Source organism: Balaenoptera borealis (genome assembly GCF_965194805.1).
Source record: "Balaenoptera borealis genome assembly, chromosome: 1".
NCBI lineage: Eukaryota > Metazoa > Chordata > Mammalia > Artiodactyla > Balaenopteridae > Balaenoptera > Balaenoptera borealis.
In genome coordinates, this window is record NC_138860.1 from 32,976,307 (window position 1) to 33,004,127 (window position 27,821).

Below are 27,821 nucleotides of genomic sequence, written 5' to 3' on the forward strand. Positions count from 1 at the left end.
TGTGTTGGGTCCTCGTTTCTGTGCGAGGGCTTTCTCCAGTTGTGGCGAGCGGGGACCACTCTTCATCGCGGTGCGCGGGCCTCTCACTGTCACGGCCTCTCGTTGCGGAGCACAGGCTCCAGACGCACAGGCTCAGTAGGTGTGGCTCACGGGCTTAGTTGCTCCGCGGCATGTGGGATCTTCCCGGACCAGGGCTCGAACCCGTGTCCCCTGCATCGGCAGGCAGACTCTCAACAACTGCGCCACCAGGGAAGCCCTCACCCCATTTTTAAGGGGGAAAAACGGTGTGTCAAGAAGACTAAGGAAATTTTTTTTCTTTTTTGTTCTCTTTTTATTTTATTTATTTATTTTTTTATTATTTTTTGATTAAGGAATTTTTGAAAAGGGGAAAAATACTCATTATCCAATCATCCTAATACATTTTTGCATAACCCTTTTCCTGCATACTTGTGTGTTTTTTAAATAGTTTCCCAAATTGTTTTCCACATTATAATAAATGAGATTGTAAAACCCTCAATTCTGGTTATGTCACTCTCTGCTAACAACTCTTCAGTGGCTTCCCACTGAGTTTAGATCCTGAACAAGATCTACCCTCTTAGCTGTACCTCAGGTACTTTGCTTGCCTTTGTTTCTTCACACACTTCCAGGCTCTCTCCCACCTCAGGGCGTCTGCACATGTGGGTCCCTCTGTGCCCAAAAAGTTTTCACGGCATTTTTAATTGTTGCCTAATATCCCGCCTTGCTGATATAACTGTACGTTCCAAAGCATTCTTTGGAGAATCATTCAGTTGTTTCCAGTGTTTTTACTATTGGAGACAACACCGTGATGGGTAGCTTTGTACATACTGATTTTGTTGTTGTTGTTGTTGCTTATTTTAGACTATCTCCTTTGGATAAAGTTCCAGGAGTGGATATCTAAGTCAAAGGAAAGTGACTTTATGGCCTTTGCATCATATTAACCTTTTGTTTTCAGAACACGCATTCCATTAGCAGTGTTTGAGTGTGTCTATTTCACTACGATCTGGATAGCAATGAATTCTCATTTTTCAGTAATTATATAGTGCTATTTCCATGCGTGTTTTAATTTATTTTTTCAAATCTGTTTATTATTAGTAATAAAATGTTCTACTATTCATTAAACACCAGTATATGAAGTTGCTTCGCATATACTAGCTCCTTCAATCCTCAAAACAACCATATAAGGAAGATACTAAGAAGACTGTTTTAAAATAAGGAAACTGAATATTGGGAAGGTTAACTTCCCCAAAGTCACAGAATTGTAGTAAATAGCAGAATCAGGATTCAAATCTAGATCTTGTATTATTATCTCAAAAGCCATTTGCTTTATGTATTATTTCTCTACCATCTGTATCTTCCAACTAATTGACGTTCTGCAACAGTGAGTTTTGTAGACACTCAACATACCAGAGCTTAGGGTGCAGTGCAGCCCCCTAAGTTCATGTGACAACACATATGGAGCACCCAGCCCATGCCTTTCCAGAGTCAGCAGTCTGTAAACAGGCCTCCAGCCCCCCGGCCACCTCCACCACCCCTCCCCTTCCTTTTAGATGCAACTTTTTATTGATTAAAGATCTTCCTCCAAAAACTGAAGTTAAAACTCATTGACAGATGCAGTCAAATGCCCACCTCACAGAGTTGTTCAAGATTCAGTGAGCCCACATGGACTGTGTTAACCCACGTGAAACACTCTACAAATACTAGGCTTTATTATCTTTTTAAAATAACATAGAAGGAAATGGTGACTGACTGCTAATGAGCACAGGGTTTCTTCTGGGGTGATGAAAATGTTCTAAAATTGTGATGATGGTTGCACACCTCTATGCATATACTAAAAGCCATAGAATTGTGAATTGTATGGTATGTGAATTCTATCTCAGTAAAGCTGATATTTTATCAAATAGCAAGGGCTTTGCTACTGTGGTCACTATGTTATTCCCTCCAAATTGTTCTGCCATTCATTCATTCATGCTACAGATATTTCTTGATAGTTGACAATGCACCTGGCCCTGCACTTGGGATCCAGAGGTAAAGAAGATGGACTTGATCCCTATCCCCATGCAACTGGGATCATAGACTTCAGACAAGACATTACACTAAGGTGTGATAAATGCTGTCTCCTGGAAAGTTAAAGGGAGCCAGGGAACATATAGCAGAAGGGCTCATCACAGTCTTTGATCAGAGGAGGATTCAGGTCTGACCTAGGGAGTGGGGGGAGGGGTACAGGCAGAAGAAAGAGCATGGGTAAAGTCTCAGTGGGGAGAGAGAGAACTAGTGCATTTGGAAAACTGAGAGCCAGCCAAGATAACGGGGAGAGAGCGGGAGGGCAGTGAGGAGTGATGGGGCTGAGCAGGTGTGTATGGGTGGGATCACAGAGGGCCTTGTGGGCCCTGCTAAGAAGTTAGGATTTATCCAATGGACAGCTGGAGCCCACTGAAGGTGCACTGATAAGCTGAAGAAACGTTAACTGATAATGGCCACTCAGAGTTTGTTTTTTGAAGAACCTCTGGTTGCAAGGTAGAGAACAGATTAGAGGGAGAGACAGAGGCAATTAAACAGATTTTTAAAATATGCAAGATGTAGAAGTGATAGGATTTGGTAATCTAATTACTTGGAATGGAAGTGGGAGGAAGAGAATGGCAAAGTGACTCATAGATTTTCAGATAGGGCCAGTGGGTGGCCGGTGGGGAGGGAGAGGGCAATGGGGGAGCTGCAGCATGCCTTCTGTGCCTGATGTGTTGAACGTGAGTACACAGGGGGCCAGTCCACAGAGTGGTTAAAGACGGGGGCCCTGAAGCCAGGCTGACTCTGCTGCTACCTATCTTCTCTGTGACTTGATTTCTTGAAGACAAGAATAACAGTAGCTTTCTCAAGTGCTGCTGTGAGGCTTATATGAGTTACATGTGAGGCACTTAAAATATGTCTGTTAAGACTATGTAAGTGTTTACACACAGTTGCGACTACAAAAGTATTTATCATTATTATTGCTGTCATACACCCAAGAGGTGAAGGCCAGTAAGCAGTTAGATGTGTGTCTACAGATGTCTACAGTTGGAGACGTAGATTTCAGGGGTGTCGGCAAGCAGACAGCACTAAAGCTTTTGGAAACAGAGTGAGAAGGCAAAGGGCCAGGAGAGAGCCCCGAGGTGCTCCAATATCAGAGGGACAGGTGGAGCCTGCCAAGGGCACCCCAAGGGCACGGCAAAGACACAGGAGGAATGGGGTGGGAGCGCCCAGGTGCCAAGCCTCAAGGAACATCCTTCTAACTCACTGGGGCCTCTGGCTGTCCCCCCACTTTCCTTGTGCAGTCAAGATTGCTCCAGCTAGGTGTTTCCAGGGAACATTGGTGAATTCAGTAAATCAAGTTTTTAACATCTATGCCCAGAGTGTATTAGAGGAGGGCACTATTTTTACAAAGCCTGAAATACACCCACTTATAAAGACAAGAATCCTTTTGGAATGAGGGACATCCCTCTACACTCTTCAATTTCATAAGTTTGGACCTTTGTACATTCAGTATATCCTTTTCTCTATCTGGGCTGGCCTTCTTTGCACACAGATTTTTTTCCCACTGTTTTTTGTGTCTGTTTTAACTCCCCTTAGATCATCGGCTCTTAAGGAAGTGAAAAATTAAGGACCACGTGATTTATTTATTTGTTGAGTTCCTGTTTATGAGATGTTGCTGCATAGTACTTGAGGCAGGTTCTCAAAAAAAAAAAAAAAAAGTTAACTGATAGTGGCCACGCCCTTCTAATGATGGCAAAATCGTCCTGCTGTTCTAGTGCATTCAACTGATCCATGAGAAATATCTCCTTGTAACATGATCAATTGTCATATGTCAGTTGATAATAATTCTTCACATTTTTCTACAGCATCATGTAATTTACAGAATATTTTCATATAACATCATCGACAATACCTATCTTCAAAATAGTCACAGATTATTTCCATAATCTGTGAAATTATTATTTCCATTTTACAGATGAGAAAATCTGAACTTAAAGAAATTAGCTAACTTGCCAAAGGTTGTACAAGGTAAGTGAAGGGCCAAGACTGATAGCTGACAAGAGAGTGGTGCATGGAGTGGGTGGAGGGCAGGTGGCAGTGGGAGCTGTCCATCCTGGAAGCAGGCGCTCAAGGGGTCCATTGTCTGCAGTGGATTTAAAAAATAATAAAACCAACTAAAGGCAGTCTGCTTTTTGTTATTACCATGCACCAGTAATTCCAAATACTGTCAGAAATACTCCTCCCTGCTGGGCACCGAGAAGCTGGCTTTTTCTATCCTCTAAGAAGAAACATTAAGGGAGCAAGTGAACCTCATTTCCAGTCACACAGAGAGATTTTTCTCAGGACTTTGCAAAGCGTTTTACGTTCCAAATCCCTGCCCTTGTTAAAACAGATACATTTCTTTGAGGGTGTTCAGAACATTGCAGAATTATGTTTTCCCAAGAGAAACAGCAACCACCACATGGCCAAACGTCTAGAAGCTCCTCAGCCTATTTAACAGAATTTCCCAAGAATCTTTAGAAGAGCAGCACCCATTCGCTCATTCAGCAAAATGCACTGATCAGCTCCTCTGAAAGTGATGGAAGGCAGGAGCCATGGGTGCGGGTGAGCAACAAGGAAAGGAGGACAGCTACATCCGCCAGGCCAGTGGGTTGTGGACAACTTCTTTTGCAGGTGAGCTGGAGGGGTTTGTCTTAGTGCCCAAGACCTGAGCCTCCTTGGAGTATATAACTCACTTGCCCTCTGCTTTAGCTGTAAAGGTCCAGAATTCTCCCATCCTAACTGAGAAGGGCAGCTGTTTGCTCTAAAACCACAAAGGCTAATTCAGAAGTGGAGAGTCCTAGCTGCTAGCAGCCCAGACCTGAGGGGTTTCCTGGAACCCATCAATGCTAATACTCAATGCTCTCAGTGCTAAAACTAGGACAGTCCAGGGCAAATTGGGATGGTTGCTCATCCATCCTTCTAGTTGCTGAGATTTTTAAATCATTATTTAGTGCTCATTTTACTTCTGTTGAAATCACTGTGGGTCCCAAGCTTGGGGCATGGAGAGTCTGGTCAACATCTTCATCTTAGCTATGTATCGGAACAGGAGCTCCAGGAAGAGCCTAGAGCAGGGCTTCTCAACAGCAGCATTTTGTGCAGGATAATTCTATTTTGTGGGGGGGGGGGGCTTTCCAGTGCATTGTAGGATGTTTAACAGCATCCCTAGCCTCTACCCCCTATATGCCAGTAGCACACACACACACATACACACACACACCACTCCATTGTGACAATCAAAAATGTCTCCAGATATTTTCAGATATCTGGGAGGGGGAGCAAAATTGCTCCCAGCTGAGAGCTACTGCCCCAGAGAGATGTCTCTGGCTGCCTAACTAACAATTGGGGGCTGTTGGGTACAGATCAAAGCTGGAAGAGGGGGTGTCCTCGCTTCAGACTGGGCACAGCTACCCCATTTGCCACATAAAAGACTAATAATGACTATTCTGCACCCTCCTTGCATAGAATCAGAAGCAGAGTTAGGCTGGGGTCTCCCTGTGACAGTCCCGCCTGGGCAGGTGTCCCCTTAAACAAGCTCTTCCCACAGGGCGTTACAAGGATTACTTCCTGTCCTATGGGATGCTCCCTAAGAAAATAAAAGGGAGTTTAAAGAATACTATTCATAAAGTACATTACATATCGGAGGCTCTGAGAAGTCTCGCCATAAAGAAACCTGTTTAAATTTTTCAACACAGATATATGCTGAGGCCAAACTATCCATTTAAATACCACTGTTAATATCCCAATTGTAAGTTCTTTGGAAACTCTGGTGCCCTCCCTGAGATTTCTGAGAATTTTCAGAGGGTTTGTGTTCTTGTGTTTGCTTCCGGCTCTGAGTTCACCCTCCCCCTGAATTGTCCAACCCATTCAGGTTGCACCTCTTACCACTTCCCTCTTATTTCTGCTCTATGCTGACCAAGATGTGGATTTCAGTCCCTTTTCCATGATGTCCCCTTCCCCAAAATACCCACACCAGACCGTGGTGTGTTCAGCGGGCTTTACTAAGGTTTGTGGTGGTGGAAATCTTTTACGTGATTTTAGCCCCCTTTCCCCTCAAAACTTTCCTTGTTGTCTCCCCAGCAGCCTCCTCCACCCCCACCCCAACTCTATTCTCACTTTATTGTACAAAACAAATTTGCTCTCCCCTCCTTATTGGCCTTGGACTTGCTTTTGCACTTTCAAAGCCTTGTTAACAGGTGACCGCATAATTTATCACCCAAACTATGACACTTTTGAGAATGAAAGTGGACCTAATAATAGTTTCTCTGGGACAACAGTTGTATACCAGGAAAGTCCCCAACAAACCAGGGCATGTGGTCACCCTGCATCTGTGCCATAACAAAGGGCTCTCTGCCCTTGGACTTGCCCAGTATCTACAGAAAAGAGGGCAGAGGCTTAGAAATCTTTGTGTTTCCTTTCTACTTCCTCCTCCCCTCTCCAGTCTCTATGAGTGGAATGGAGCCATAAAGAATGTGTTTTCTTACTGATGTGAACCATGCCATCCTCCTTCAAAGACAGAAGTGGCTTCTATCATTTTTGGTTTTAAATGAAAAATTACTTTTCTCCATTACTCTTTACTTATTCATCATTTCCCACACTTATTTGGTCATAGATCTCATCTACTCTCTACATCCCAACATCCATTAACATCTCTCATAACTGGAAGAACACACTTTGGGAAACTTTAAGCTCAAAAGTGGGGAGGATCATCTACACTGCCACGAAATAACCTCGAGTGATGACAGGATTAGGGTGGAGTGGAGACCAGGAGTCCCCTATAAATGAGGAGAACATCTGGAGATTAACAAATGTCAGCAGCAGGAGTATAGAGAGTGGTGCAGCCAGAGGCATAATCCCCAAAGGATCAGGGGTCCCTATACTCCCACTGCATGGAGTATGCTGTGGGAAACATTGCCTTAGATCACTGATTCCCAAACTCAGGTGCTGATTTGTTGCACACACCTCATCTCCCCATACTGCCCCCCCCCCACTCCAGACACACTAACATCCTTGATATTTTTTGACCATGTAAAGTATACTTCCACCTCAGGGCCTTTGCACTTGCTGTTCCTTCTGCCTGACATGCTCTTTCCCATTTATCCTCAGGTCTCACTTTCTCACTGCCTTCAGGTCAAATGTCAGCAAGCCTGTACCTGACCGTCTAATACAAAATAGCAACCCACTCCCACCTGGTGTTCCCTACCTTCCAGGACTTGCTTTATTTTGGTCCATAGCACATGCTACCATGTGACAGTCTGTGTACTTTCTTGTTTATTTGTTCACTGCCCCCCTCCTAGAAGGTAAGCTCCATGAGAATAAGGTTTTGTCTGTTGAATTCACTGCTGTATTCCCAGGGTCTAGAATATGGTGGTGTTTAATGCATGTTTTTATTTATTTATTTATTTTTTAGGAATTAATTTTTTTATTTTTGGCTGCATTGGGTCTTTGTTGCTGTGCGCGGGCTTTCTCTAGTTGCGGCAAGCGGGGCTACTCTTCGTTGTGGTGCACGGGCTTCTCACTGCGGTGGCTTCTCTTGTTGCAGAGCACAGGCTCTAGGTGCGCGGGCTTCAGTAGTTGTGGCTCGCAGGCTCAGTAGCTGGGACCCGCCGGCTCTAGAGCGCAGGCTCAGTAGTTGTGGTGCACGGGCTTAGTTGCTCTGCGGCATGTGTCTAGGACCAGGGCTCGAACCCGTGTCTCCTGCCTTGGCAGGCGGATTCTTAACCACTGCGTCCCCAGGGAAGTCCTAATGCATGTTTTTAAATGAAGGAAAGAAGGAATGAATCAGTTGCAAAGTTCCAGACATCATCCAAAGTTCCCACGGAGCAGACACTGGTTGGTGGTGACATGTACCCACTTCCACTGGGTGCTCCTTCCCCAGCTCCTGTCCCGGGTGGCCCCGCATTCTCTGCGTTCACGTCCTCAGGAAGAAGACTTTACACGTCCCTGCAGTTCCCCCATGCCTCCTCCCCCCACACTTGGTACATAGTCCGGCAAAGCTGCTGTGAAGACGTAGACACTGCCGTCAGCCATTCACCTCTCCAGACGTGAGTATGACTCATGAATTAACCTCTACAGGGTGTCAATTCCTGACAGGGCAGAACAAGAGAGACAAAATCCAGAAGCTGGTCCTTGAGTGGTGCGAGCCCCACTCCTCAGTCCTTGCCTCAGGAGGGGCAGGGGCGAGAAAGGGCTCCTCTGTTGGCAAGTCTCTCTCAGGAACCTACTCCCGGGGCTCAGGGTGGCTGGAATTATTGTGTCCCTTGTCTCTCAGATCTCACTCCTTTCCATTATAACTGCACTTTGTTTCCAATAAATTAGAAGAAATACCCAGTCGTTTACCTCCATCAGAATATGGTTTATGCATTTTAAACACACACACATGCGCACACACACACACACACACACACACACACACACACACATCTAAAGGAAAAGCCGTTTCAGGATCCAGCTGGGGCACAGGTCTGACTCTGCACTCTGAAGCATCTCACTGGCTTCCCATCAGTGGAATACAATGGAGGCATATTCCACTTTGTCTGGTGATGTCCTCCTGGGGCGATCGAAAGGGGGCACGTTGGCATAGACAGCGAAGTCGTCCTCTTTCCTGGGGGCCAAGTTGATTACGTTGGAATATATGGCATCAGCATGGCAGGAAAGCTCCTTTAGAGATAGGACACAGGTTAGATGTACCAGCCACTTCCAAAGATAAAACCTGCTACTGGGACCCCTATAGGACAGCAAGTGGAACATTGGGTTCTTGCTGAGCAAGCCCTAGATCTGCCTTGATTTTCAAAAACATTTCTTTCAGGGCTGTTCTCTGCCTCATCACCACCACCCCTGTATGGGGTCTACCTAGGAACAGCATGAAATCCTGGCAGAGATAACCAGGAGCCCCTCTAGGTATGACTCCACTATTTCCTTACCAAGGATTTGTGGAGAAGGTTGGTCTGATGCTTCAGTTGTTTCTTAAATAGTCCTAGAAAAATTAATAAATTCAGAGTCAGCCTGAGTTGGGATAGTAACCATCTTTCCTTGATTGATTATTGGGCTTAGGGTTGGACTTCAGAATGCAAAATCCACCGTGTTCAACCCACTGGGCCTCTGAGACTGAGCTAAGTGCCCAGGAAGATACAGGGGGAGTAAACACTGTTGGTATACTTTATAATTTTGGTTATTATTTAGATGAGTTTGGCATCAATATTTATTTTAGCTGATGCATATAAACCATGTCTATACAGATTGCTTACGTATGGCTTTTAGCATAAAGAATTTGTACCATAAATAAATCTTGTTGCTATGTGCTGAGTCCCTGGCAACTCCAGAGAACAGACCCTATAGCCTGCCCTCTTCTCCCCTCCCCCAAGGCTGCCCCATAGGAAAGACACTCCATCTCTGCCCTTGGTTTCTCCTCTTTCCTGGTTCCCAGCTCCAGGGCCAGCCGTTCAACTCACTCTCATGCCTCCATTTCTTCAGAGTCATGGACAAGAGCCCCACCAGCAGCAAGATGAGGGCCACGACACCGATGGAGCTAGAAACAGCTGTGGCTGCTGTGCCTAAGCTGAGGGAAGCAAACAAGACAATGAGGATGCTTCAGCTGCCCTGGCTGGCTGCGGTGATCATCCACAAAATCGCCCTGGGGCCTCCCCGCTTCTGTGGGAGCTCTCTCACCTCTGGGCTTCCACATCCCCAACAGCCAACCATCTCCTGCCCCCATTTTGAGCCTCTCTCCTCTGCCCCAACCTCCATGGCCACGGTCCCACCCACACCAGTCCACAAATGGGGGCCAAGCAGACCACCTTCCAAGATCCCTAATACTCCTGAATGGGCCAACCCTTCTCTCACCCACCTGCTGAGTTCTTTAAGGCCAGTGCCTATCTTCAGGGTGGTGATGTTCTCTGCAGAAAGGGCTAGAGAAGAAAAGGAAAGGCGATTTGAGAGTAATTCTTTTCTTGTTGTTTTGTTTTTTTTTTTAGTTATTTCTGAGATATACATTTTAAAGTAATAACTAGAATTATGACTTATAACATTATACCAGAACATATAAGATTTTTAGAAATTTCATGTAATGTCTAAAACATTTATATTAACATATTTCCATACAAATAACCCAAAGAAAGTTTAGTATTAGTTGTTTTTTGTTTGTTTGTTTGTTTGTTTATACTGCAGGCTCTTATTAGTCATCAATTTTATACACATCAGTGTACACATGTCAATCCCAATTGCCCAATTCAGCACATCACCATCCCCACCCCACCATGGTTTTCCCCCCTTGGTGTCCATACATTTCTTTTCTACATCTGTGTCTCAACTTCTGCCCTGCAAACCGGTTCATCTGTACCATTTTTCTAGGTTCCACATACATGCGTTAATATACGATATTTGTTTTTCCCCTTCTGACTTACTTCACTCTGTATAACAGTCTCTAGATCCATCCATGTCTCAACAAATGACTCGATTTCGTTCCTTTTTATGGCTGAGTAATATTCCATTGTATATATGTACCACATCTTCTTTACCCATTTGTCTGTTGATGGGCATTTAGGTTGCTTCCATGACCTGGCTATTGTAAATAGTGCTGCAATGAACATTGGGGTGCATGTGTCTTTTTGAATTATGATATTCTCTGGGTATATGTCCAGTACTGGGATTGCTGGATCATATGGTAATTCTGTTTTTAGTTTTTTAAGGAACCTCCATACTATTCTCCATAGTAGCTGTATCAATTTACATTCCCACCAACAGTGCAAGAGGGTTCCCTTTTCTCCACACCCTCTCCAGCATTTGTTGTTTGTAGATTTGCTGATGATGCCCATTCTAACTGGTGTGAGGTGATACCTCATTGTAGTTTTGATTTGCATTTCTCTAATCATTAGTGATGTTGAGCAGCTTTTCATGTGCTTCTTGGCCGTCTGTATGTCTTCTTTGGAGAAATGTCTATTTAGGTCTTCTGCCCATTTTTGGATTGGGGTGTTTGTTCCTTTAATATTGAGCTGCATGAGCTGTTTATATATTTTGGAGATTAATCTTTTGTCCATTGATTCGTTTGCAAATATTTTCTCCCATTCTGAGGGTTGTCTTTTCGTCTTGTTTATGATTTCCTTTGCTGTGCAAAAGCTTTGAACTTTCATTAGGTCCCATTTGTTTATTTTTGTTTTTATTTCCATTACTCTAGGAGGTGGATCAAAAAAGATCTTGTTGTGATTTATGTCAAAGAGTGTTCTTCCTATGTTTTCCTCTAAGAGTTTTATAGTGTCCGGTCTTACATTTAGGTCTCGAATCCATTTTGAGTTTATTTTTGTGTATAGTGTTAGGGAATGTTCTAATTTCATTCTTTTACATGTAGCTGTCCAGTTTTCCCAGCACCACTTATTGAAGAGACTGTCTTTTCTCCATTGTATATCTTTGCCTACTTTGTCATATAATAGTTGACCATAGGTGCATGGGTTTATCTCTGGGCTTTCTATCTTGTTCCATTGATCTACGTTTCTGTTTTTGTGCCAGTACCATATTGTCTTGATTACTGTAGCTTTGTAGTATAGTCTGAAGTCAGGGAGTCTGATTCCTCCAGCTCCGTTTTTTTCCCTCAAGACTGCCTTGGCTATTCGGGGTCTTTTGTGTCTCCATACAAATTTTAAGATGATTTGTTCTAGTTCCATAAAAAAATGCCATTGGTAATTTGATAGGGATTGCATTGAATCTGTAGATTGCTTTGGGTAGTAGAGTCATTTTCACAATATTGATTCTTCCAATCCGAGAACATGGTATATCTCTCCATCTGTTGGTATCATCTTTAATTTCTTTCATCAGTGTCTTATAGTTTTCTGCATACAGGTCTTTTGTCTCCCTAGGTAGGTTTATTCCTAGGTATTTTATTCTTTTTGTTGCAATGGTAAATGGGAGTGTTTCCATAATTTCTCTTTCAGATTTTTCATCATTAATGTATAGCAATGCAAGAGATTTCTGTGCATTAATTTTGTATCCTGCTACTTTACCAAATTCATTGATTAGTTCTGTAGTTTTCTGGTGGCATTTTTAGGATTCTCTATGTATAGTATCATGTCATCTGCAAACAGTGACAGTTTTGCTTCTTCTTTTCCAATTTGCATTACTTTTATTTCTTTTTCTTCTCTGATTGCCGTGGCTAGGACTTCCAAAACTATGTTGAATAATAGTGGTGAGAGTGGACATCCTTGTCTCGTTCCTGATCTTAGAGGAAATGCTTTCAGTTTTTCACCATTGAGAATGATGGTTGCTGTGGGTTTGTCATATATGGCCTTTATTATGTTGAGGTAGGTTCCCTCTATGCCCACTTTCTGGAGAGTTTTTATCATAAATGGGTGTTGAATTTTGTCAAAAGCTTTTTCTGCATCTATTGAGTTGATCATATGGTTTTTATTCTTCAATTTGTTAATATGGTGTATCACATTGATTGATTTGCGTATATTGAAGAATCCTTGCATCCCTGGGATAAATCCCACTTGATCATGGTATATGATCCTTTTAATGTGTTGTTGGATTCTATTTGCTAGTATTTTGTTGAGGATTTTTGCATCTATATTCATCAGTGATATTGGTCTGTAATTTTCTGTTTTTGTAGTGTCTTTGTCTGGTTTTGGTATCAGGGTGATGGTGGCCTCATAGAATGAGTTTGGGAGTGTTCCTTCCTCTGCAATTTTTTTGAAGAGTTTGAGAAGGATGGGTGTTAGCTCTTCTCTAAATGTTTGATAGAATTCACCTGTGAAGCCATCTGGTCCTGGGCTTTTGTTTGTTGGAAGATTTTTAATCACAGTTTCAATTTCATTACTTGTGATTGGTCTGCTCATATTTTCTGTTTCTTCCTGGTTCAGTCTTGGAAGGTTATACCTTTCTAAGAATTTGTCCATTTCTTCCAGGTTGTCCATTTTATTGGCATAGAGTTGCTTGTAGTAGTCTCTTAGGATGCTTTGTATTTCTGTGGTGTCTGTTGTAACTTCTCCTTTTTCATTTCTAATTTTATTGATTTGAGTCTTCTCCCTCTTTTTCTTGATGAGTCTGGCTAATGGTTTGTCATTTTTGCTTATCTTCTCAAAGAACCAGTTTTTAGTTTTATTGATCTTTGCTATTGTTTTCTTTGTTTCTATTTCAGTTATTTCTGCTCTGATCTTTATGATTTCTTTCCTTCTGCTAACTTTGAGTTTTGTTTGTTCTTCTTTCTCTAGTTCCTTTAGGTGTAAGGTTAGATTGTTTATTTGAGATTTTTGTTGTTTCTTGAGGTAGGCTTGTATAGCTATAAAATTCCCTCTTAGAACTTCTTTTGCTGCATCCCATAGGTTTTGGATCATCGTGTTTTCATTGTCATTTGTCTCTAGGTATTTTTTAATTTCCTCTTTGATTTCTTCAGTGATCTCTTGGTTATTTAGTAACATATTGTTTAGCCTCCATGTGTTTGTATTTTTTACATTTTTTTCCCTGTAATTGATTTCTAATCTCATAGCGTTGTGGTCCGAAAAGATGCTTGATATGATTTCAATTTTCTTAAATTTACTGAGGCTTGATTTGTGACCCAAGATGTGATCTATCCTGGAGAATGTTCCGTGCGCACTTGAGAAGAAAGTGTCATGTGCTGTTTTTGGATGGAATGTCCTATAAATATCAATTAAATCTATCTGGTCTGTTGTGTCATTTAAAGCTTCTGTTTCCTTATTTATTTTCACTTTGGATGATCTGTCCATTGGTGTAAGTGAGGTGTTAAAGTCCCCCACCATTACTGTGTTATTGTCGATTTCCTCTTTTATAGCTGTTAGCAGTTGCCTTATGTATTGAGGTGCTCCTATGTTGGGTGCATATATATTTATAATTGTTATATCTTCTTCTTGGATTGATCCCTTGATCGTTATGTAGTGTCCTTCCTTGTCTCTTGTAACATTCTTTATTTTAAAGTCTATTTTATCTGATATGAGTATAGCTACTCCAGCTTTCTTTTGATTTCCATTTGCATGGACTATCTTTTCCCATCCCCTCACTTTCAGTCTGTATGTGTCCCTAGGTCTGAAGTGGGTCTCTTGTAGACAGCATATATATGGGTCTTGTTTTTGTATCCATTAAGCAAGCCTGTGTCTTTTGGTTGGAGCATTTAATCCATTCATGTTTAAGGTAATTATCGATATGTATGTTCCTATGACCATTTTCTTAATTGTTTTGGGTTTGTTTTTGTAGGTCCTTTTCTTTTCTTGTGTTTCCCACTTAGAGAAGTTTCTTTACCATTTGTTGTAGAGCTGGTTTGGTGGTGCTGAATTCTCTTAGCTTTTGCTTGTCTGTAAAGTTTTTGATTTCTCCATCAAATCTGAATGAGATCCTTGCTGGGTTGAGTAATCTTGGTTGTAGGTTCTTCCCTTCCATCACTTTAAGTATATCATGCCACTTCCTTCTGGCTTGTAGAGTTTCTGCTGAGAAATCAGCTCTTAACCTTATGGGAGTTCCCTTGTATGTTATTTGTCGTTTTGCCCTTGCTGCTTTCAATAATTTTTCTTTGTCTTTAATTTTTGCCAATTTGATTACTATGTGTCTCAGCATGTTTCTCCTTGGGTTTATCCTGTATGGGACTCTCTGCATTTCCTGGACTTGGGTGGTTATTTCCTTTCCTATGTTAGGGAAGTTTTCGACTATAATCTCTTCAAATATGTTCTCTGGTCCTTTCTCTCTCTCTTCTCCTTCTGGGACCCCTATAATGCGAATGTTGTTGTGTTTAATGTTGTCCCAGAGGTCTCTTAGGCTGTCTTCATTTCTTTTCATTCTTTTTTCTTTATTCTCTTCTGCAGCAGTGAATTCCACCATTCTGTCTTCCAGGTCACTTATCCGTTCTTCTGCCTCAGTTATTCTGCTATTGATTCCTTCTAGTGTAGTTTTCATTTCAGTTATTGTATTGTTCATCTCTGTTTTTTTGTTCTTTAATTCTTCTAGGTCTTTGTTAAACATTTCTTGCATCTTCTCGATCTTTGCCTCCATTCTTTTTCCGAGGTCCTGGATCATCTTCACTATCATTATTCTGAATTCTTTTTCTGGAAGGTTGTCTATCTCCACTTCATTTAGTTGTTTTTCCGGGGTTTTATCTTGTTCCTTCATCTGGTACATAGCCCTCTGCCTTTTCATCTTGTCTATCTTTCTGTGAATGTGGTTTTTGTTCCACAGGCTGCAGGATTGTAGTTCTTCTTGCTTCTGCTGTTTGCCCTCTGGTGGTTGAGGCTATCCAAGAGGCTTGTGCAAGCTTCCTGATGGGAGGGACTGGTGGTGGGTAGAGCTGGTTGTTGCTCTGGTGGGCAGAGCTCAGTAAAACTTTAATCTGCTTGACTGTTGATGGGTGAGGCTGGGTTCCCTCCCTGTTGGTTGTTTGGCCTGAGGCAACCCAACACTGGAGCCTACCTGGGCTCTTTGGTGGGGCTAATGACAGACTCTGGGAGGGCTCACGACAAGGAGTACTTCCCAGAACTTCTGCTGCCAGTGTCCTTGTCCCCACAGTGAGCCACAGGCCCGCCCCCGCACCTCTGCAGGAGACCCTCCAACACCAGCAGGTAGGTCTGGTTCAGTCTCCCCTGGGGTCACTGCTCCTTCCCCTGGGTCCCAATGTGCACACTACTTTGTGTGTGCCCTCCAAGAGTGGAGTCTCTGTTTCCCCCAGTCCTGTTGAAGTCCTGCAGTCAATTCCCACTGGGCTTCAAAGTCTGATACTCTAGGAATTCCTCCTCCCGTTGCCAGACCCCCAGGTTGGGAAGCCTGACGTGGGGCTCAGAACCTTCACTCCAGTGGGTGGACTTCTGTGGTATAAGTGTTCGCCAGTCTGTGAGTCACCCACCACCAGTTATGGGATTTGATTTTACTGTGATTGCGCCCCTCCTACTGTCTCATTGTGGCTTCCCTTTGTCTTTGGATGTGGGGTATCTTTTTTGGTGAGTTCCAGTGTCTTCCTGTCGATGATTGTCCAGCAGCTAGTTGTGATTCTGGTGTTCTCGCAAGAGGGAGTGAGAGCCGAGAGTAATTCTTTAACACATGCTGTAGACTGAATGTTTGTGTGCTGCCAAAATTCATTTGTTAAATCCTAACCCCAAGGTGATGGTATTTGGAGGCGGGGTCTTTGGGAGGTGAGTAGGTCAAGAGGGTGGAGTCCTCATGCATGGGATTACTTCTTTTATAGAAGATCCCAGAGGGTCTCTTCAAGCCCCTCCAACCTGCGAGGACACAGCAAGAAGACAGCCATCTAAGAACAAGAAGTGGGCTCTCACCAGACACTGAATGTGCCAGTGCCTTAATCTTGGACCTTCCGGCATCCAGAACTATGAGAAATAAATGTCTATTGTTTATAAATCACCCAGTCAAACAGTAATTTGTTATAGCAGCCCAAAATGACCAAGACAACACATATACAAATGAGCTCTACAGGATCCTAAGCAGTAATATTAGCTGCCTTACACGGGGGACTTAATATATGCCAGGCACATTCATTATCTTATTTAAGCTTCATGAACAGGCAATAAGGTTGGAACAATTATTATTCCCACCTTACAGTAAGGAAACCAACTCTCAGGGATCAGACTTGCTCAAGGTCATAGAGTTAGATAGTGGCAGAGATCAGATTTGAACCTACATCTCTCCAACTTTAAATTGTGTGTTTATGAATACTACACTTTGTTGCCATTGTGCCATCATTTTACTCTTGAGTTCTGCCATTCTTACAAAGGAGTAAGGGTTACCAGACATGACAGGATATCCAGATAAAAGACAACCAGGAGGGTGCAGGTAATCCGTCCCCAGGGAGGGGCATGTGAGGGGGTGAGGAGCGGTCAGGATACCAGCTAATTGGGCTGGAACTAGGCAGTTGTGGCTGCTGTGAGAGCCTGCCCATGCTCAAGTGAGGAGGTGATGGTGATATTATCCACACTGAAAAAAATTCTCCTACATCAAGGGATGAAGACCCCAAGCCCATCCCCTATCCAGCCACAGTCTGTCCCTGGATTCTCAGGGTTAGAAGGAATCTTAAAATACTTCTAACCCAACCCTCTTTCTGTATAGATCTTTAGGGTCAGCCACTGGCCCCTGCTGAGTGCTGGAGCCAGGACTGGAGTTTTCAATTCTAAACCCGAAGCGCTCTTGCCTACACTCAGGCCTCTTCCTATTCCTTCCCTCTTAAAATGGAGGTGCGTGATTCAGCCCCTATAGCAGGTGGCACGTTCCAGACACATCTTGGGAGCTGGCTACTCAGACACCCGAATGCAGAGACTGCTGCGAGGGTGGGGTGGAGGGAACCTAGTGGATCACTAGGGCAATCTAATACCCACTGACGATACATAATATCTGAAAGTGGAAGTACCAACAATTACAGTCTCTTGGGGCACTAAGGCCAGCTGGAATTGTGTTAAGCACCTCAATGGCTCACTTCCTCTCTGCCTTCTTTCAAGTAAGATAGCTGACCTCACTAAGTTTTTCTTTAACAGCTCCTGCCCAGCTTCTGGGCAAAGGGTAGGGAGGGGACTTGGAAACCAGATCTTTCTAGTGCCCATGACACCAGCAGGGAATTACCCAAGATGAGGTACCAAGTCACAGGGCTTGGTGTTTGGAGGCATGGAATAGGGTGAGATGTCACACAAAAGCCTGGAGCAGTGAGACGGGAGCCTGGGGCTCCAGCTGGGGGTTGCGGGCCGGGGGTTGCTGAGAACAGGGCACACCTGTTCTCAGCAAGGATGACAGACAGCATGAGGGTGTCCACCTAGGGTCAGAAAGACAAGGGCCTATCCTGAAAAAGCAGAGGAGGGTTGGTGGGGGTGAAGAGAACAAGCATGAAGGATGATATCATGAAAGAGCCTGAGCTTTAGGGTCCCGTGACCTGGTCTCAGGTACTTCTAACTGTGTGATCTTAAGACAGTCACATAATCTCTCTGAGCGACATTTTCCTCATCTGTGAGATGGACATAGTATTCAACCCATAGGGTTTTTAAAGAACTAAATGGTGAGACAATTATTTAACAGTAATTAGTAGTCACTTTGCCCAGGGCTGGCTTTCAGCTAATCTTACCCAAACTGAACAACTGCATGGTGTTGTCTAAGACGTCACCACTGGCTCTGGAATCCTGGAACCTATAGCTGGTCCAATTCATCTTGCCAAGGGGTCTACCCAGGGGGTTCTTGTCCCTTGTACCGAGGTTCCCAGGATAGGTGGTCCTCGTTAGCTGGAAGCAGAGTTTCTCAGAGGTACTTAGCAGCAGCTGCCAGATACAGGTCCAGGGAACTGGCACCTCTGTTCTCCTCCCTGTCTTTCATCCCTCCATGGGAACCTGTTGGGTTCAGAGAATGTTAGACTCTCACCGCTGGAAAGGAGGACCTCAAAAGGCATTGAGATAGCATTTCCCTCTTAAAGAAGCCATCTTCAGATTGGCCTTCCCCAAGCACATGGTCCAAAGTCGGCTTCCCAACCTCTCTGCCACATCACCCTCTGATCTCTTAATTAGTATGTGAACTTACCTCAACCATATATTTGTTTGCTTGTTTACTGTCAGTTTCTCATCACACGAACGCAAGCTCCACAAGAACAGAAACCTTCTCATCACTGTATCCCCAGGGCCTAGAATAGCGCCTCACCAACAAATAGGTTCAACATACACTCGTTGAGTGAATGAATGAATAAATGCCAAAAACTCCTTCAGAGCACCCTGACCATGATTTGTCAGAACCGTGGGGAGTCTCCACCACAGGATTTGAATCCCTTAGTTGATGACAAACCTTTATCCTTTGAAGAAGAAGTCGATTTAAAAAAGCCCAAAGTCATCTGAACCAACCAAATTGTGTGATAATTAGGTGACGATTGATGTGGGAAGTGCCAATTGTGGAAATAGAGGCATTATGCCAACCGAACACCAAGAGCAATGTCCCGGCAGAGCCTGCAGGAGGATGCTCCACCTGGGCGCTTGGGGAAGAGCGTGAGGGTGACGTAGTCCTGCTAGCCACCGTGCCTGGGCCTCCAGCCCCTGCTTCGGGTGGGAAGTGAGGAGAGAGGTGTGTTTAGGACCAAATGCAAGAGGATCTATCATCCTCTGTCCCCCACTCACTGCCACATCCCCACAAAGAGATCTGCAGGAGCTGTCAGGAAATCCCCTAACAAGGCGAGAGTTGGAACCCAGAGCCCAGATGACATATAGATGAGTCACTAAGCCCCACTGGAGTCAGTTTCCCTATTGGTGAAACAGGGCAAGGGTGAAAAGAATAAGGCATGACTATAAAAATGACCAGTTCTTTTCACAAATGTATCTCGTCCCTTTCTAGTGTCCTCTTTGCATTTGCCCCCGTGTACATTGTGTATTTTTTCTGTTAATCGTACTATTGCTCAAGCAATTCTAAGAACTCTTTTATGGAGCATAGCCTTTGTAAGTGTTAAGAATTGTTTTTATTTTTAATTTTGGAAGAAGGAGGGGATATCATAATTTTTTCAGTTTGGGGCTTCTAAAAGTTTTTATTTTATTAGGTAACATTCATATGGTTTCAAACTTAAAATGTACAGAAGGATAATCCTTGAAAAGCTGCTTTTCTACCCTTCACCCCAAGCAGTTAGTTCCTCTCCCTGGAGGCAACCAGCATTCCCAGTTTACTGTATACCTTATGTATACATGAGCAAACACACAGACACACAGGCATATAGACACACACACACGATACAGTTGTTTTTTTTTTCCTGTGTATGACAGCATACTATATATATTGATCTGTCTCTTGCCTTTTTACTTAATATACTTTGGAGTTAATTTGTTATCAATATGTATAGAACTTTCTCATTCTTTTTTTCAGCTGCCAAGTGTTCTATTCCATGGATGCCCATGGTTTATTGAACTGGTCTCCTAGTTGTGGGCACTAAGATTTTGTTTCCAATTTTTACTCTTCAAAGGATGATGCAATTATTAAACGTATTCAAACATCATTTGCACATGTGTGAATATACATATAGAATTAGGGGAATGCTTGTTAAAGTAGCTTTGCAATCCAAATTTTAAGAAGTCAGTGTTACTTTTTAAAAATCCAAAAATGTAGTGTTACCCAATTGACTACCCAAATAATAAACAAGATTTCCCTCCACATGGCCTTAGGCTATTTCCAAACATCAAAATGCTCCTAAAAGAACAAAGATCTGAGACCACTGAGGGTATTCAACAGAACTGCATCACCTCTGGAGGCTGCCTTCTGTAAGAATCCAAATGCCATCCGCAGCAGCACTAGAAGAAGTGGAGTGTTTCCCGGGGTGACTGTGAGGGTGGGATAACTCTCAATGACACAGATACTTCCAAGTATTTCAAACAAGATTTACTGAGTCCCAATCCATAGTCTGCTTAAAATAAGGATGAACGGGGAACAGCCTTGCCATCAAGAAACCTATGGTCTAAGACGGCAAGCAGTTCTCAAAGTGTGGTCTAGGGACCTCCTGGGGGGTTCCAGAGATCCTTTCAGAGATTTGGTGAGGTCAAAACTCTTTCATAACAGTGCTAAGATACTAGTTGCCATTTTCACTCTCTGCCTTTCTCAAGGTCCAGTGGAGTTTTCCAAAGGCTACATGATGTGTGATATGGCAACAGACTGAATGCAGAAGCAGATCTGAGAATCTAGCTCTCTTTTATCAAGCCAGATATTAATAATGAGATTTGCAAAAACATAAAGCAACACCTTTCTTCTCACTAAATTTTTCATGATTTGGAAAATATGGTTATTTTCTATAAAAGCGTGTTAATTATATTAATATGTAATAGTTATAGTACCATTTAAAAATTAGTTAAATACATATCTTTAAATTGTCTTAGTTTTAATTCCTAATATGGTAAATATAAATAGATATAGCCTACATAAACAATAGCTCTTTGGGTTCCTTAATAATTTTTTTTTAATTAATTAATTTATTTATTTTGGGCTGCGTTGGGTCTTCGTTGCTGTGCCCGGACTACCTCTAGTTGCGGCGAGCGGGGGCTGCTCTTCGTTGCGGTGCGCGGTCTTCTCATTGCTGTGGCTTCTTTCGTTGCAGAGCACGGGTTCTAGGCATGCGGGCTTCAGTAGTTGCTATGCGTGGGCTCAATAGTTTTGGCTCGCGGTCTCTAGAGCACAGGCTCTGTAGTTGTGGTGACGGGCTTAGTTGCTCTGCAGCATGTGGGATCTTCCTGGACCAGGGATCAAACCCGTGTCCCTGGCATTGGCACGCAGATTCTTAACCACCGCACCACCAGGGAAGTCCTCCTTAATAATTTTTAAGAGTATAAGGGGGCGCTGAGACCAAAAAATTTGAAAACTGCTGGGCTAAGTAGTTTCTTCACCACAGGGTAGGTGAGGGGCACTTCACCAAGGGTGTAATCAAGGAGCACAAACCACAAGACGCAGGAGAAACAGAAATGGGCATCTCAAATAGCAGTACATGTCAAGGAGAACAGATAATCTCTTGGAAGAGAGAACTCTCTGGGGCCTCCTGGCTGGCAACATGGCAGCTGTGCAGACAGGCTCTGCCAGAGAGGACAGAGCCCAGATGTGGCGGAACAGGCTCTGAGGTGGAGGGAGCGGGGAGAGGAAGCAGAAATCCTATGCCAGACCAAGCTGCTGACTGCCTCCCCCTTGGATTCCAAGGGTCACCTGCCCTGCCCCCAAACAAATCCACCCTGGCTGCTGGTGCCTAAAATTCCAATGAAGTGTTTCATTCTCTTGGCCAAAAGGCAAATTCAATCCCAAACAATGCCAAGAGTTCAAGCTTACACGAATATGGTTACTTAGATGAATTAGAAGGTTGCACTTTATTAAAACAAGAGTGTGTATCAATGGCAGGGTGGGGTGGGTGGGGTGGTTGGGGGCAGGGGGTGGGGAACAGGTATGGAGACCAAAAAATATTAAATATATAGACCTATTATATTAAATAATATATTTAATATAATATATTAAATAAATATTTAAATATTTATTTAAATATTAAATAAATATAAATGCATGGACCTATGATGGCAGAGCACCACCAACAGATGAGTTCGATCAAGCTAATTCTGGGCAACTAAAATCAAAGAAAAAAATCCAATCCGGCCAATTTGTTTTTAGTGTTTGGTATGTATCCAGCAGTATAAGGCAGGCTGCTGGGGTAGAGAGGAATTAGACATGAGCCCTGGGCTCAGAGAGTGGTATCCCCTGTCCTCCCAGTCCAATCTGGCAGAAAAGGTCTCCACTGACCCCCAACAGCTGTAAGAAAAGGCAGGTGTGTGGTCAGTGCTAAAATGATGTACCAACAAAAGGCTATTCATCCAACAAAGGACAAAACATTTCTAACTTGGGCAATGAGGGAAGGCCGCATAGAGGAGGTGCCATTCGTGCTGATTCTGGACTATAGGAAGGCTTTCTATAGGCAGTGCTGAGCCTCTGGACATACCAGGGTGCTAGGAGCAAAGGCAGGGCAGTTGGAACATGCAGTCACTTTTCCCTCGGTGAACATCTGAAATCACGCATAAGAGGAGGAATCCTGGACACCTGAAGATGAAGGGAAGCTGTCACCTAGGATGGCGGAAGGAAGGAAGGACAGAACCTGGGGAAACAGGGTGTGGGAAAGACAGTTCACAAACGAGACCTCAAGAGCCCGTGTGGACCGAGATCACACCTGATCTGACTTATACCAGCCCATAGGCTGGTACCTGGAACATAGCAGGCCCACAGTAAATGCTTAGTGAGTGAGTGAAAGGTTGGACACACTCCTTTTTTCCAGGCTGGCCACAAATGTACTGTTGTAATCAAGCGGGGCCATCAGGAAAAGAGTGGGGAGGATGTTCAACCAAACTTCCTCCTGGCTTCCTCTGAAGTAAATATTCTCACCATTTCTGGGACTTTAACTGCTTTTCTGTTTGTTTTTGCAAAATTTCATTTCTCAAAATAGAAACTCTGTATCCTCTTGAGGTTTATTACAGAGCCATTTATTGGTTGGGGGTTGCTGTAAAGATCACCTTTAGGTTTTCAGTTTGCACGGTGGCTTAGTTGCAAGCTTCAAACAATTGCCTTAACATTTGGCTTCCTAAGAAAATCAGAATGTCAGCCTCTCAGGCTCCTACAGAAGCTCACCTCTGGACATGTGAAACCAGCAGCTGCCCACAGGTGACTTAACAGGAACTGATTCCAAATTCATTGCTATTACTGTCTTTTACTGGCTCTGCACATGTACTTCATTCAATTTGAAAAACATAATACAATTTTTAAAGAAAGCACATTTTATCAAGTGCAAAATGGAAACCCCACGCACATCTCATGATTTCATTTACTCCTCAGAACTGGGAACATCTCCCATGGCCTCCATGTAGCAGTTTGAAGGATTAGGCATACTTATCTCCATTTGCAGATGAACTGACAGAGGATCCCCAGGGAGTGGTGAGTGAATTGCCCAAGGTCACAGCAAACCTCATGATGAGTATCCAAACACAGGTCTCAGGATCCCTTAGTCTTTCCTCCATTACCTACACAGGTTGTTTCTATGTATATGGAAGCACTTTATTAGCTGTAATGGCCACAGAAATGTTTAGAGTAGCCAAGGAGGGTTGTTCAGGTTGTTTATTGCTCAAGGGCATGACATCCAAGGGGACTATCCCCATCACAGACATCGTTATTATTTTGAATTTTTTCCACATTTTTATTTGACTACTGATTCTAAAGGTAGATGATTTATATTCTTACTACAGTAATTTTCAGAAAAATAACAATAAAATATTATCTAACGAAAATCCATTTATTATGATAATTTTCTGACGGAAATAAAAAGACTTTTTCTAACAATGTCAACATTTATTTGCTTCATAAGTAAAGCAGAATGAGGTTGATGAAGACCTTGTTAATTTAAAACATCTACAATGACTAGTGTTTCCAAACAAGGAGCTGCTTTTCCAACTGTTGTTTTGATTTTTATCTAAATTTTTAAAAATCCTCTGTAAGTATTTGTGTATTGGCTAAATTTAAAATTTTGCATTATAATTCATATTGTCTGCCTGAACAGTAGCTCAGAGTTCCAAATTTAATCTACCAGATTTTCATTATGACATAACTTACTTTTGTAGTAATGAATGTTCATTTATCATTACATATATACAAAGTAATTATTTATATTCATAAATTAGAGATTGCTATGTGATGAATTAAAGGATAGCTACTGTTTACGTTGTTAAAGGAATTTTTTTCTTTCAGTTTTATTGCGATATAATCAACATACAGCACCGTTTAAGTTTAAGGTGTACAGCACAATGATTTGACTTACATACGTCATGAAATGACTACCACAGTAAGTTTAGTGAACATCCATCATATCATATAGATACAAAATTAAAAAAACATAAAAAAAATGTTTTCCTTGTGATGAGAACTCTTAGGATTTACTTACTCCTTAACAACTTTCATATGTAACATACAACAGTGTTCGTTATGTTTCTCAGGTTGTACATTACACCCTAGTACTTATTTATCTTAGAACTGGAAGTTTGTACCTTTTGACTGCCCTCATCCAATTCCCCCTCCAGCCACCCCTGTCTCTGGTAACTATAAATCTGATCTCTTTTTCTATCAGTTTGTTTGTTTTTGAAGTGCAATTGACTTACAGCACTATGTTAGTTCCTGTTACACAACATGGTGATTCAATATTTCTATACATTTCAAAACGATCACAGTAAGTCTAGCCACCCTCTGTCACCATACAAAGATACTACATAATTATTGACCATAATCCCCACACTGTACATTTCATACCCATGACTCATTTACCTTGCAACTGGAAGTTTGTACCTCTTAATCTCTCTCACCTATTTCTCTCCTTCCCTCTCCCCCTCCCCTCTGACAACCATGTATTTGTCCTCTATAGCTATGACTCTATTTCTGTTTTGTTATGTTTGTTCATTTGTTTTGTTTTTTAGGTTCCACGTATAAGTGAAACCATACAGTGTTTGTCTTTCTCTGTCTGATATATCTCACTTAGCATAATACCCTCTAGGTCCATTCGTGTTGCTGCAAAAGGCAGGATTTCATTCTTTTTCTGGCTGAGTAGTATTCCATTAAATTTCCTTCCTCCCTGTATAAAGGAAATTTCTTTACGACAAAAATTAACTGCAGTTACATTTCATAGCTTGCTATGTAATATTTTTTAAAGCTACACATTCTAAAATAAAATACTAAGCTCATATGTTATTACTCCCATGATATTGGAAAGAAAAAAGATATCAAACCAAAAACAGAAATTGAAAAGCTGCCTACAGAAGAAATGAAATAAAATCTTTTGTATTGTTGAATAAATTTGGGGAGGAAAAGGTGAAATGCCAAAAAGATAAAAATAAGAGTTCAGGGCTTCCCTGGTGGCGCAGTGGTTGAGAATCTGCCTGCCGATGCAGGGGACACGGGTTCGAGCCCTGGTCTGGGAAGATTCCACATGCCGCGGAGCAACTGGGCCCGTGAGCCACAATTACTGAGCCTGCGCGTCTGGAGCCTGTGCTCCGCAACAAGAGGGGCCGCGATAGTGAGAGGCCCGCGCACCGCGATGAAGAGTGGCCCCCGCTTGCCGCAACTAGAGAAAGCCCTCGCACAGAAACGAAGACCCAACACAGCCATAAATAAAATAAATAAATAAAATTTAAAAAATAAATAAATAAATAAGAGTTCAGAGCCGTAGGTTTCAGTGAATGTGTCACAGAAACGTGATTAGGATGTGAATTTACATTTTCATTCCATCGTCAACCACGACTGATAGATTTCAAGGAAAACTAGAAAAAAGTGCAAAGAACCCAAATATATGGCCAAGTAGTTTGAGTGTGAAACAAAGGCGCACTCTTGCTGAAAATTACCCACCTCAAGTATGAAATTTTTACTTTACATAAGATAATACAGGTTGGAAGTTTAGGGCAATATAATGGACACAAATTTTTCTAAATGGTGAGGGAAAAAAATCACTAGGTTCTGGTTACTTATCACACTTCAGTCAAAGGATTCTACCTTTTGCCAGCAATTTGAGAATGAAAAAAATCAACTGGAAAATAAGAAAGAGCACAAAGATGGAGAGCATTTAGCACTATTTTTTTGTAATCATGAAGAACCTAAAATGAACATTAATAGTAGTACCATATATTCAAATTTCAAATCTGATTTGAAAAATATGTAATTATTAATGCTGCAAAACAGATTCTGCATGATAAAGAAAATATTGGCATTCTCTTATTGAACACATAATAAACACAATTATGTTTTTAGCAAGATATTATCTAGCATTCAGAGGATCATCCAAGAAAATGTATGAGCATTCTAATGAGATTTTTCTTCACTTGCAGAAATCATAGAAGATTAATAATAGCAATAAAGCAGAACATTTATCCAGGATACAAACACCAAATAATAGTACACATTATTTAGTGAATGAAAAACAAAAGTCGAATAATTAAAATATAGCAGATTTGTTGACCAAAATAGTTTTGAACATTGTAAGAAATGTTAAATGTTACACAGTTAAATAACTAAGGCACATCTCTTGATGTAAGCCATGTGAAACAGTTATTTTTAGATTTGTAAATTTTCAAAATGCAAATATATCTATATGAAAACATTAAAGAAATTTTTTCCACGGTAAATTTTATAGCCGGAGGAAGATTTTTAGTAGACCACCAACAAGAAAACACTGAAACTAGGCCATAATAACAATTTGAGGGGGCAGGGTTATGACAGTGACAAAAAATTTATGACAAACTTAATGGATTTCAACATAAGATACCCCAAAAGTTCTAAGGCTGCCCATTATTTAAACCTAGTAGAAAGTAATATAGCAAAAAATTATCTTGACGTTGCCAAATCCTGTTATATAATCCAAGAACTGTTTGACTTCAGTGAAACATTGGAGAGTATTGAAAACAGAGTAATCAAACGTAAATTTGAGACAACTGTCAAATAAATGATGGAAAAGTCAATTGAAAACAGTGTGACTGGAAAAACTCAATTAGAGGCAGTATGGAAAAGTCTTTTAGAAATCATTGATATTAGTAAAGATATAGATTCTAAAACACAAGCCAAAGCTATGCTTTTGAAAAAATATTTTTAAAAATACATTTGTTCAACACTAATTTGGCATAAAATTTATGACAACATATGACAAATTTATGACAACATAAATATGAAAAAAGCAAAAATCAAAAGTTAATGTACAGGAACTTCCCTGGTGGCACAGTGGTTAAGAATCCGCCTGCCATATATGTGGAACCTAGAAAAATGGTACAGATGAACCGGTTTGCAGGGCAGAAATTGAGACACAGATGTAGAGAACAAACGTATGGACACCAAGGGGGGAAAGCGGCAGGGTGTGGTGGTGGTGGTGTGATGAATTGGGAGATTGGGATTGACATATATACACTAATATGTATAAAATAGATAACTAATAAGAACCTGCTGTATAAAAAAATAAATAAAATAAAACTCAAAAATTCCACAAAAAACAGAATCCGCCTGCCAATGCAGGGGACACGGGTTCAATCCCTGATCCAGGAAGATCCCATATGCCGTGGAGCAACTAAGCCCGTGTGCTACAAATACTGAGCCTGCGCTCTAGAGCCTGTAAGCCACAACTACGGAGCCCATGCACCACAACTACTGAAGCGCATGCACCTAGAGCCCGTGCTCCTCAACAAGAGAAGCCACAGCAATGAGAAGCCCGCCCACCACAAGGAAGAGGAGTCCCCACTCGCTGCAACTAGAGAAAGCCCGCGCACAGCAATGAGGACCCAACGCAGCCA

At 42.1% G+C, this 27,821-nt stretch overlaps 1 protein-coding gene and 2 long non-coding RNA genes across 15 annotated transcripts in view; 2 read left to right on the forward strand and 1 right to left on the reverse strand.

Annotated features, from left to right (window-relative positions):
- Positions 1–27,821, forward strand: part of LOC309609433 — a 258,292-nt gene that overhangs the window by 216,708 nt on the left and 13,763 nt on the right. The window lies entirely within an intron of this gene.
- LOC309609386 (uncharacterized protein) overlaps positions 329–27,821 on the reverse strand; it is a 36,081-nt gene continuing 8,588 nt past the window's right edge. Inside the window, exons 1-5 of one of the 13 annotated variants that reach the window (XM_082350806.1) lie at positions 18,107–26,510; positions 9,911–9,959; positions 9,516–9,622; positions 8,988–9,040; positions 329–8,724 (exon numbers count right to left, since the gene is read on the reverse strand). In XM_082350806.1, coding sequence (XP_082206932.1) covers positions 8,566–8,724; positions 8,988–9,040; positions 9,516–9,622; positions 9,911–9,959; positions 18,107–18,188 — 450 coding nt within the window. In that variant the 5' untranslated portion in view covers positions 18,189–26,510 and the 3' untranslated portion in view covers positions 329–8,565. Of the gene's footprint in view, positions 9,972–18,106; positions 26,511–27,821 lie in introns of those variants that run through there. The other 12 variants (XM_082350805.1, XR_014233405.1, XR_014233407.1 and 9 more) reach the window with 12 other exon arrangements.
- Positions 12,084–20,553, forward strand: LOC309609427. The gene is made up of 2 exons (XR_014233422.1): positions 12,084–15,611; positions 16,232–20,553. It is a non-coding gene; the product is annotated as an uncharacterized lncRNA (long non-coding RNA).